This window comes from Syngnathus typhle, linkage group LG10 (genome assembly GCF_033458585.1).
Source record: "Syngnathus typhle isolate RoL2023-S1 ecotype Sweden linkage group LG10, RoL_Styp_1.0, whole genome shotgun sequence".
In the NCBI taxonomy this organism is placed as follows: Eukaryota; Metazoa; Chordata; class Actinopteri; order Syngnathiformes; family Syngnathidae; genus Syngnathus; species Syngnathus typhle.
The window spans coordinates 9092802-9104731 of NC_083747.1; the positions used below are offsets into that span (position 1 = coordinate 9092802).

Genomic DNA, 11930 nt, shown 5'->3' on the forward strand with positions numbered 1-11930 from the left:
CCCATGAGCCATATCTGTATTTTGCTATTTCAGAGCGACATCAGAATTGTCACTTGAACCATGAAGTGTAATCCAGCCCAACAGTGCCATGCTCAACACCTCATATTCCCAATTCATTTTTTTTTAAATTTATTTCCAAACACATATTTTCGTCATTGGTTTTCATTTCATGTTGGGAATAGTGTTTATTTTCTTTTATTTTTACTAGGGCGGTTAACCAGGTACCCTTATGTACCACTATTATGAATGGTGTGTACACTTTCAACATGCAGTAATGGCTGAATGTCTTAATCAGTCTAATATTTTATTTTATAATCATTATAATTTCATTGTTGTTTGTCAGTATGGCTCATATTACTGATCCATTTGATCCAGCATGGTTTTCACAGACTCACAGATGCTAACATTCACAATATATATGGTGGTCCCACCAATAATCCCATGAAAATAATTCAATGTTTGCTGAATGATTATTCACAGAATTTTGTTCATTCAACCAAGTTTCACAGCTGTTTTACCTCAATGACGCCCCAGGTTTGAAGTTTATTTCGAAGCAAACACTTGGACTGATGTTAAAAAGATTTATATTGTATGTAAATGTTTAACTTGAGAATTGTTGAACATCTGCCTTTATTTTGCTTATCAGCAACAGTATTTTGGTAACACTGTGAAGCACTTCATAAAATATTGGCTAGGTGAAGAGAAGATCATGACAGCAACAAAAAAAATCTGCTTGACAAGTATGTTAGCATCGTAATTCTAGTTGTGATATAAACATTTAGAGATCCACATTTACAGTCGATAACCCAACGTGCATAGTCACTGGGTCAATAGACTATCGATGTTTATCATTAAAGTGAAAGCTAAAGCCAGCTTTCTTGTGTTTTCATTAGAGGATGAGCCAAACACAACATATCCCATCAGGACGTGCTTCTATGGAGACAGGTTTGGCTTGAAATATAGAGCTATGGGATATTGAAATAATACCATGAGGTAAGCACAAAAAATGGAGTCATTGGAACATTCTGAAAAGATAAAATAATTACTGATTACCGTATTTTCCGCCCTATAAGGCGCACCTAAAAACCTAAATTTTTCTCAAAAACCAACAGTGCGCCTTATAGCCCAGTGCGCCTTATATATGGACCAAATTCCTAAATTTAAACTGGCCCAAAGCATTGTGTCATGAAATCAATCATAAGTGGCCCGCTGAAGACTATGAATCATGACTCAAAAAGACTATGGATCATTATTTTATGATTATAAAGTAATTTGTTTCCGTCTGAAGTTGAAATAAAAAAGATAAAATGGAGAATGATTTGATTTGGATTAAAAATCTGACATGATGCATTAATGGTGCGCCTTATAGTCCGGTGCGCCTTATATAAGGATAAAGTTTTAAAATGGGCCATTCATTGAAGGTGCGCCTTATAGGCCGGTGCGCCTTATAGGCCGGAAAATACGGTACTACTGAATAATCACAGAAAAGTTTGCAATAAATGGGAGTATCGTGTTGTGTGCGCACGTGCGTGTGATTGTGCGTGTGTGTGCAAGTGCGCATTTGTAAGGTAAGGATTCCTGGGATATCAATGGTGGTCTGTTTAGAGCAAAGCTGTGAGGAGCCTTGCTAAAAGACCTTTCAGTTGTCAAAATAAAGGCAGTGGAAGTGAACTGTAGCCTCCTGCAGCCTTCTGAGTGGATTTATTAAAGAGGTCTGTGCAATGGTGACAGCCTTTAATATCTTTGATATTTACAACTAGAGGCACTTGGGTTTTCGAAGATAAAGTCGGAATCAGAATTGCCCCCTTTTATAAAAATGTGTGAAAACAAAAAGGTGGCAAAGGGGTGAGCTTTACTATGTCGCCAATAATTACGTATCGACCACAGCAGAGAGCAAAGGGAGCACTTCCCATGAGGGTGTGACAACGGGCACAAAAGACCCTCTATCCTCTGTACACAGGCCCGACCTCTCGAAAAATACGTCTCACTGCTTTTCACAAAACCAAAGACTACAAGCAGAGGCTTGACTCCTTGATACTACCTTTGACTTTGAATTGAGAAAATGTCAAAATGTCTTAGACTTACAGAAAATCTTGTGAGGAAGCTGCCTCTCTCTAAATTTATATAAGGCGGTTGTAGCAAGCGCAATCTTTATCTTTACAACGAGGTATAGGATTGAAGGAATTTTGTTGTCATACTAACATACCTTTCCACATGATATGGCACGGAATACGATACGGGAGGTCCCTGGTTGACCCAGTAAACTGGGAGAAAGAAAGTAGAACAACAAAATAAGATTAAATAAATAAGATGCAGCGATAGGGGGATGCTTGTTGACACTCATAAGCAAGTTTTAAATGATCAGGATCATTGTTCTGTAGAATTTGCTTCACAACCAAACCATATTACTACTAACAATGGAATGGATGCGGTTGTCAGACTGAAATGCAACAGTGTTGAACAATATCACTCAAAATTTCATGGACTAAAGCTCTTTGTCCTCATTGCTAAGGCAATCCAGGTCAGCTTGCCCACTTCCACACTGAAGGACAACATCGGGTCTTCAGTGAACCTAAGATGCATGTTTTTGGAATGTGGGAGGAAACTGGAATATCCTGAGAAAACTCATGCAAGCACAGGGAGAACATGCACATTCCACACCCATGCCTGGAGTTGAACCCTCAGCCTCTGAACTGTCAGGCAGACGTGCAAACCCGTTGGCCTCCATGCCGTCAATTATTAACTATTAAATGAAAATCACACAAACACACAGAGCCCAACTTTTCAACTATGGATCCCACTGCCAGCTCACTCACAACTATATTTAAAACCTACTGTGTCCTGGTGGTCTGCTTTATCACACGTCCTCCCTTACTCCTGATGATCTCCAGCAGTTTGGGAAAATGCTCGTCCAATTGCGTCAAGAGCTTCGTCTCCAAGGGAACTGTTGCAACTATATGTACTTAGCATTGATCTTGGGCAGTGTTTCCAACTGATTTTCCATTAGGCCCCTGCTAGATAGAAGAAAATATTTCTCCACTGCAACTATAAATAGTAGATTGTGCCCTATAGTTTATTCATAATGTGCACACTCACATGTGTGGTCATCGTGCTCAGATAATGATGATCTGCATTAGGAGCTTTATAACAAGCTACATCAGGTGTGCATGGCCACCCGGGTCTTCCTGACCACTTCCTTCCTCTCCGAAACATTTGCGCAAGCACAGAAGCACTCGCACCGTCATCAGTGGTGGGATATTATAAACAGATGGCTTAGAAGAACACAGTCAAGTAAGGGATTCTATATAAGTATTTTTACTCTTTTTCCCTCCCGCTTGAAACAGTTAATAATACATACAGCAAATCAAAGCTGTGTTGGTGCATATGAAGTTTGCTGAGACCAAAAGAGATGAGACAAAAACAGATGTGCAGCATAATTTGCCAGTCTTCCATGTGTACTTCATTTGGTAGAATCCCACAAAATACCAGCTGAACTAAAATGTCGAATTTGGGATGGATCCACAAAATGTAGGTGCACCTGCTCTCCTTCCCTATAATCACATACGAGAAGGTTATATAAATAAATTGTGGGTACATAATTTTTTTTTTTTTATAGTGGCCATAGTTGAATGCATCCAACAGAAACAAACATCACCAATAAAAACCTTCTCTCTCGTGAGAAAGAGAGCAGATCACCCCCGTTTTTATCTCTATAAAATTACATTCCACAATGCTCAATCACAAGGTCAATCTGTACTCGCTCTGCAGGTTGCACTTAAACTGTAATTCGATGTTCAATTTAGAAATATGGCATTACATACTTTTGCTTGATTAGTGTTGTTTATTAATAAAAAAATAACATGCTTGATGATAATATAATCTACGTCATAGCTCTGGAGTTTGAATCTTTCCTCCGGCCTTTCTGTGTGTAGTTAGCACGTATCCGCTGTGCTTGTGTGGGCTTCCTTCCAGAGTCCAAAAACACATCTGGTTATCCGAACACTCTAAATTGTCCATATGTGGGAATCTGAACGTGAACAATCGTCTCTCTACACTCCAATGATTGAGGCTTAGGTGTTCCAAGGTGTTGCCCACCTCTTGCCCAAAGTAACTAATGCCCCTACACTTTAGTCCCCCCACTGATTTTCAAGCAATCAAGTATAATTACATGGCGGGCAGCACTAAGGAATTTTTGTTATAGTATGTTAGCATTACGCTAGCTGACTTTTGTTAAAAATATACGGTGTGGCTGAATATTTTTGTGTTACGATATATAATGTTTTAATCTTTTTTTGTGTTTTACATGCAAGTATAATTCAACTTCAACTGTGACCGTCAAATAAGCAACTTGTAGCAAGCACACTTTGCCTCTTATTTGGAGCACTGTGGCACAAGAGAGTGACAACAGGCACCAAGAAATAATTTGAAAAGTGTTTTCTTCATACCGTAATTTTCGGACTATAAGTCGCGTTTTTTTTCATCGTTTGGGTGCGGGTGGCGACTTATACTCAGGAGCGACTTATATACATATATATGTTTTTTTTCACTTTTTTGGGCATTTTATGGCTGGTGCGACTTATACTCCGGTGCGACTTATAGTCCGAAAATGACGGTATGTTACTCTGTACTCTTAAATCAGCAGTTTGTGCAGACTTACTTAATACCATGGAAGGATGTGTCATTGTCTGTGTCTTTTTGTCCTCACAATTGTATCACTTCATTTTGGAGGGAAAGTGTTGCAGATGTTGTCAGGAATTCAAATCCGGAGCGCTCCCACACTATTGTTGTGAGACCAGTGGAAGTAATTCCTGCAAAGTCCCACAGACAAAATGAGGCTGGATTGTCCTCCTGTTTTGTGCCTCGATGAGCAGGTCTCACACCATCGCATCTCTTGTGCACTGCGGCTTCTACTGAATACAACGCTGTGACTTGCTTGGGCCGCTTTCTCTAGCACCACCCACAAGGCTTTGTCACCAGAGAGAGATGAGGGGGGAAAAAAACGTCTTTTTCAGATTGTGCTTGCCTCCCCCTCCCTCCTCAGCATCAAGTGCTTTCAACTTTCTGTGCAGCCACTTAGAAGGAGCAATGAGGAGAGAGGAGCCGTCGCCCTGCTGATGCCAGGACGTCTAGGATGAATTAACAGCCGTTTGTTCTTCTTTTTATTAAAAAAAAAAAAGGACATTCTTTGTGCATGTTTTAGGACAAAGAAACAAGATATTGCGGATTTCTCATCTCCAACAATCGGATGCAAGCAGGTAGGGCTAGTATTGGATTTTGCTTCTTGTGAAGGAACCACTCCATCTTGCATGGTTTGCTTTTTGGTATTTATTTCTTTTAAATCATTCTATTCTTTCATTTGAACTACTTTTATGTAATTGGAGTTGTTTTAAATGCTTTTGAACGGATAGTTGCCAGAGAGATGTAATACTTTTACAGCCAAAAGAAGTGTAATGCCGTTAATTTTGATACAGCCTATTTTTTATGGTTTACATTACAATATAACGACTATTGGACTTTTAATCGCAGTCAAAGTATTTCCAGACATCTGGCAAAAAAAAAAACCTGGCATCTCTTGCAGGTTTTCATTTAACTTTACTCATGTAAAAGTTCAACCAACTTAATTTTTGCAAGTTGAGATAAGTGGACACGTACGTTTAAATAGTCTATTGCAATAACTTTTTGACCTTGATAAATACTTGGTTGACGTGCTCGGAGGGAAATTTGGGGACGATTTTGCCCTCTGTCGGTCATTAAGTGTACACAGGCTTAAGACACGGATGGAGAGGGCACACAAAGCTGCTCAGCTTACTTGGGTGGAAAATTATTGAACTCAAATGTGAGGGCTTCATGTGACTAAGAGCCATGGTGGCAGTATATCAGTCACTTTCCACCCTGGTGAGTTATTGCAGACTTTCCAGTGTTTTCTTGTAAAGTCTGAATCTGGCTGAAGGAGTGTGAAGTTGAACAGACACCAAAGGTCATTTTAGTCTCAATTAAGGGCTTGTTTTATTATCCTTTGTTTTTGGCAGGTTTTCTTGGCCCCTACTTTAAAGGGATGAGTGCTTCACATCAGCCAAGTCTTCAAGTTGAAGTCATTTTATTTTTACGGTTTTTCAAAGTGCTTTTTTGCATTTTTTTTTTAACCTGGTATACGTCTCTACAGTTGTGTCAGTGATGTAAAGCAAAATGGACTTAAGAGGGGTTGCAATAAGTGTAAAAAAAAAAAAACTTTCAATGCTACATAGTCAGCTACATAGTTTATTACTTTATCGTGAAGCTGTATGTTATATTTGCATAAATGTCAAAAGTTAGTGCAAGCCTTATTAGTATAGTCTTTATCAATGTTATGACGGTGAAGTTTAGAACCCTGAAACAGATTGATTCTATTCCCAGTATTTGCTATGGGAAAAATAAATCCAAACAAATTGGAGGTTCTGTACTTCTGCACAATCGCCAAGTCCGGAAAGAAACTGGAACTGTTTCTGGTAGCTGAGTTCATTGCATCTCATCAATAAATGATGCTGAGTTGCAGCTCATTGTAATACTGCACTTCCATATAACTGAAAAGGAATGTGTCTTTGGAAGCTGCCTGGTACACCCCCCTCCTCAGCCCACCCTAACCACCACCACAGCGCACACCACCGGAGGTAAATCCTCCAGCTGGAAAGTGCAGATATCAGACTGTCTGCAGCAGCATCCAAACGACTTTCTCTTCATGCGTTTGCGTGACTTCATGACCACAGTGAAGCTGACGACATTTTCCAACTTTGTGATCAAACAGCCTTTTCTTTTCTGGGTTATCAGGAATATGGTTGTATCAGTGCCATACCAAATGCACATGCTGCACGTGTCCTGTCATTTAATGACACGGGAGACGAGTGGTGTTGAGGAAACCAGACGTGGTCATAACTAAAAGAGAAGGTTAACCAGTGTGGCAAACATCCAAGCCACTGTCTTGAGCTCATTCTGAGAATGATGGTTCATTCTTACCTCAGTGCTAACCACAGCAGTGACTCAAACTCCATATAAATCTCTTAACCATAGAGCTGATGCAACAACTTAGCTAGTGGCCAGACTATGAATACAACTGATCAATTTGTGCAGACTTGCAGATCTGGAGAAATGGTCTGCAGCACTACAGTACCTGAACTGCTGTGCATAAACTGGAGGGTCTGCGGAACTCTGGTACATACTGCCTCCCTATGGCCAGAGATGGAGCTGTGTTTTAGGCTTCCAAATTTTAAAGAAAGCCTAGTTATACATACACCTGAGAAAGTGAAGCTGAACTGCATTTTACTTATTTAAATTAAAGAATTCCCTGTGTCCCCTTTTTTTTTTCCTCAAAGTGCACTAATGAAGTGGATGGTTTTATTTTTTTGATGGCTGTGTTTAGCGTTACGATACAACATATATAATTTATAGGTAACAAATGCATGTCCTTAATTGGAGGTAATTTTGGGACTAACATTATCGTGATGTCAAGGATGCTTGTCCTGGCTGCAAACACACAGAAACTAGACTTAAAAAATCATCAGTGTTCGGCCTTCAGTTTGTTTGGGAAATCATGGTCAACAGAAGAAATACTGGAATCTAAGTAGTAGCTTGACTTATGAGTTTAATTTATTCTGTTACCATGCCGGTAATGGGTCACTCCTTATGTGAGGTACCATCGAGGGCCTTGCATAGGGTTATGTACAATATAGACATGCTTGGAGTTGAGAAAAAGCAGTTTCAGGGACAATCCTACGATCATTATTTTAGGGGGCGCTGACAGAGCAGATCCGATAAGGGGCCATTCGGTCTGAAGGGCGGATGTTGGGCACGGATGGTGCTACACCGGGACAAGGGAGGGCTTTATCCCCTGAGAAATCTATGTAGCCCAGGAAAGCGACTCAATTATTATATTTGATTCTACACAATATAGTTCTAAACAATTTTTATTAGATATACGAAAAAGCAGTTCAGGAAATGGATGGTTGGATGAATTTCAAAACTATTTTTCTCAGCCTGCCAATTGCAGTTTAAGAAAGTCAGTGGTACCGTTTGACCACTTGTAACATTTACTAGCTCGAAGAAATGTCTGCTAACTCTGACCTAGCTACATAAAAGAGAACTATGGTTACATAATGCAGCAGATATTCTGGGTATTGATAATGGATTGATATCAATTGGTAAAAATAAAGACATTTACCTAATATTCATGTTTCGTTAATATTCACTCATACTGTACATTGTTTTGACTGGAAGTCTGCAAACGACCTGGAACTGTGAAGTATCGGGTTTATCAAATCATTTTTGAGGGAAAAGGGGGACTACTGTTTTTTTTTATTTATTGTTGTTTGATTTTCACTTGTTTGACCGCAAACTGTTTGAGTTCTGAGTGTTGAAGTGTACAACATATACTACATACAGTCTAGTGGTAACAAGACATACAAGTATAATTTCTTCCATAGTAAGGTCATTCCTCAATTTACTCATATATTACATCGACATTGCCCTTTGATACAAACTGAGAATCCATCGATCTGTTCCACCCTCCAAATTAAAGTGTTTAATGAACACAAATAGCACTGTAATATGTGGGTATAAAACACGAGAGAATATCAAGAAATACATTTCTTATTTGTTGTATGAAGTTTAAATATTAAGTGTTGGGACAAACCGGAAGCTACGGCCTGGTGAATCACGTCCGGAATTGTCTCTGCGTAAGTTTCTTGTAGCTATTTTTTCAAGTCTTCTTTTGTATAGACAGGTTTGACGCACTTGATAACGGTTGTGAAATAAATCCTCTGGCTGCTTATGTGTTTTTATTTTAAAACATAAATGATAATCAGAGAGTAACAAACTGCTCTATTCAAACCAGTATGGTAAACTCAGTCTTGTAATTCGGGGCACTAAGTCGAGGTATCACTGTTTCGAGTCTCGACATGCATGAATGCTTTAAGACTGTAACCATCCTCCCCTTTGTTTTAATTTCAGTGCTAGGCCCGATTCATAATGGGCCCTCTACACTTGTGTGTGCTGCTCCCAGTGACGGCATTGGTCGTGGCGGCTGTCGCCACCGAGCTGTCTGCAACGGTTGACGACGAGTACACTTGGCCTCAGTGGAATTTGCCTCTGGTAAGGAAGAGGCGTACGCTGCCTCTGACTAGTCCCAACTTCTCAGCTCATCCTAAAGGAGAGGTGAGCGGAACATGTGGGATAGAGTGTCAGCGTGGCCTCCCCTCGCCCTCCCTGGATGACCTGGAGCAGCTCCTATCCTACGAGACGGTTTATGAGAATGGCACACGCACGTATACCTCGGTGTCTGTACAAGGTCTCAACGAGGTGACCGATTGGTCCAGAAACGACTCCTCCAGCTCCCGTCACAAAAGAGAGGTGTATGGCACGGATACCCGCTTCACTATTTCTGATAAGCAGTACTCCACTAAGTATCCCTTCTCCACTACTGTCAAGATCTCCACGGGTTGTTCTGGAGTTCTGGTGTCCCCTAAACACGTGTTGACGGCTGCCCATTGTATCCATGATGGAAAGGATTATTTGGAGGGCGTTCAGAAGCTTCGCGTTGGTATTCTTAAGGAAAAATCTCGAAAAGGGAAAGGAGGCAAAGGAAAAGGAGGGCGAGGGAAAGGCAAGAAGAGAAAGGGAGATGGTGCCAAAGAAGAAATAAAGCAAGTGGAAGACAAGGGAGGGAACCGTAAAGGAAAGGACGGAAAGGGTAGAAAGAGCCGGAGTCGCCGCAGCGCAGAGGTGGAGAAACCTTCATTTCGGTGGACCAGGGTTAAGAAAACCCAAGTGCCTAAAGGTTGGTTCAAAGGTGTGTCTGATGAACTGACTGCAGATTATGACTATGCAGTTTTGGAGCTAAAGCGAGCCCCCAAAGTGAGGCACATGGACTTGGGTGTTATCCCCTCAGTCAAGAAGCTCCCTGCAGGAAGAATCCACTTCTCTGGTTTTGATGATGACCGGCCGGGAAATCTGGTATACAGGTTTTGCTCTGTGTCTGAGGAATCTACTGATTTATTGTACCAGTACTGCGACGCCAAGCCCGGTTCCAGCGGCTCTGGGGTTTACATCCGTCTCAAAGAGCCAGGCAAGAAGAAGTGGAAGAGAAAGATCATTGGGGTCTTCTCTGGTCATCAGTGGGTGGATGTTAATGGAAATGGGCTGCAGCAGGATTACAACGTGGCAGTGAGGATAACTCCTCTCAAATATGCCCAAATCTGCTACTGGGTCCACGGGGACTCAAGTGAATGCCAGGTATCCTAAAACAACACAGATCCAGATCCATTTCCTTTAAACCAAAGGACACCCAATCTCCTCGACTCCCCACCTCCTGTCACCAACAAGGTGCCTGTCTGGCTTCCTGCCTGTGCCTCCCACCACAAAAACACATGACACAGCCAGACAGACTCAGTGTCAACAACAGGAACTCCGAAACACATAGAGAACTGTGGCTTTTCTAATTTATTTGAAACAAAAAAAAAATGGAGAAAAACATATGTATTTTAATTATTATTATTTTTTTGTTTAGATTTGTGGCAATTTTTCACTACGTTGGATACATTTTTAAAATATGCATCAACTTCTCTAACTTGACCAACATGCAAGTTCTGATCATTGAGATGATGATGGCTTGAGAGCAATGACAAAAAATTATGTAAACTATATTCCACAAACAGACTACATTATAGATATAATGAATAAATGAATGAACTTTTAACAAGATGGTGTTTCGCAATATGTATGTCTAAATTGGTTTGTATGTCGATAGCCTTCTTTCTGTTCCCGTTGAGCTGGTTCCAATGGACCTTAAATTGAAATTAACATGCCAGCTTTCTTTTGTAGCAGTGAAATGATTATTTTTTTTTCCTCATTGATGTGCACATAATTGGTGCTTATCCAGAACACATGGTGCTAATTTATCAAACTAAGCTTTTTTTTTCCAGGGAAAGGGGAGCCTACTACTGTAACTATGATTTTGAGGCTGCTAAAATTGGACTGAGCCTTTAAATAATTTACATGACAATTTAATTGATTTATTATGCAAAGGATTTAATTTGACCAAAGACATTATTAAATCATTGTTTGATAACATCACATTGTAATATTAAATGCAATGTTTTTTTTTTTTTTTAATGTTGCTTATGTTCCCATTTTTTGTAAATTCTAATAAATACCAAATTCCTGATACTAATCGTGATGATGATTGATTAACCATTAATTTAATCTGGATCAATATGTGTATTTCTGTTCATAACTATAACAAAATATTTTTATTAAGAACATTTATGGGTAAATGCACATTGACGGAACTACTAACATGATTGGTACAAATTTGTGTTTGGCCCTCAGATTACCCCCTTAGTGACAAACATCTTATATAGACAACAACACGTCATTCGTGTGAGTTTAGTCAAATTAGGGTAACATTATATATTCATTATGTTAACCATAAAGTTTATTGTTTATGACATAAACCATGACAGCGCTTAATAGGACTGAAAACTGTCCTGTTTTAATTTAACAATTAAACAAGAAAAAAATACATTAAATATTGGACACATGCAAGCAATTATGTGCAGAATTATGTTCACCCCTCCAGTACCTGGAAAGTTGGAAGAGTAGTTCGCCGTGATAACGATCTTTGCAGATTCGTAGTGTTGCTGTTATATTTTACCTTGGCAAAACACTTTTTGCATATTGCATATTCTTTATCCAGTGGGTCCACACTTTGGAGTGGAAACTTGCGGGTGGCTTTTTGATTTGCTTTTTGCTCTTGCATTCTTGCAGCTTCGTGAAGCGACTTCTTCATCGGCCGCTGTTTACGCCTACTTAACCTTCATTCATGGGATTAGCGCTCACACAAACAGGACAGGAGAAATTAAGTACTAACGGTGACAATGGGGTAAATCTTAATGTGTGTTGTA

At 39.9% G+C, this 11930-nt stretch overlaps 2 protein-coding genes across 2 annotated transcripts in view; one reads left to right on the forward strand and one right to left on the reverse strand.

Moving 5' to 3' along the window:
* Positions 1–4890, reverse strand: part of me1 (malic enzyme 1, NADP(+)-dependent, cytosolic) — a 56799-nt gene extending 51909 nt beyond the window's left edge. The window contains exon 1 of the mRNA XM_061288956.1: positions 4658–4890. The gene's annotated coding sequence lies outside the window, so the exon portion shown is untranslated. The remainder of the gene's footprint in view (positions 1–4657) is intronic.
* A 40-nt stretch (positions 4891–4930) lies between these two features.
* prss35 (serine protease 35) lies at positions 4931–11197 on the forward strand. Its single transcript, XM_061288957.1, has 2 exons — positions 4931–5255; positions 8980–11197. The coding sequence occupies exon 2, from the start codon at positions 8998–9000 to the stop codon at positions 10267–10269; it is 1272 nt and encodes a 423-aa protein (XP_061144941.1). The 5' UTR covers positions 4931–5255; positions 8980–8997; the 3' UTR covers positions 10270–11197.
* The last annotated feature ends 733 nt before the right edge of the window (positions 11198–11930 follow it).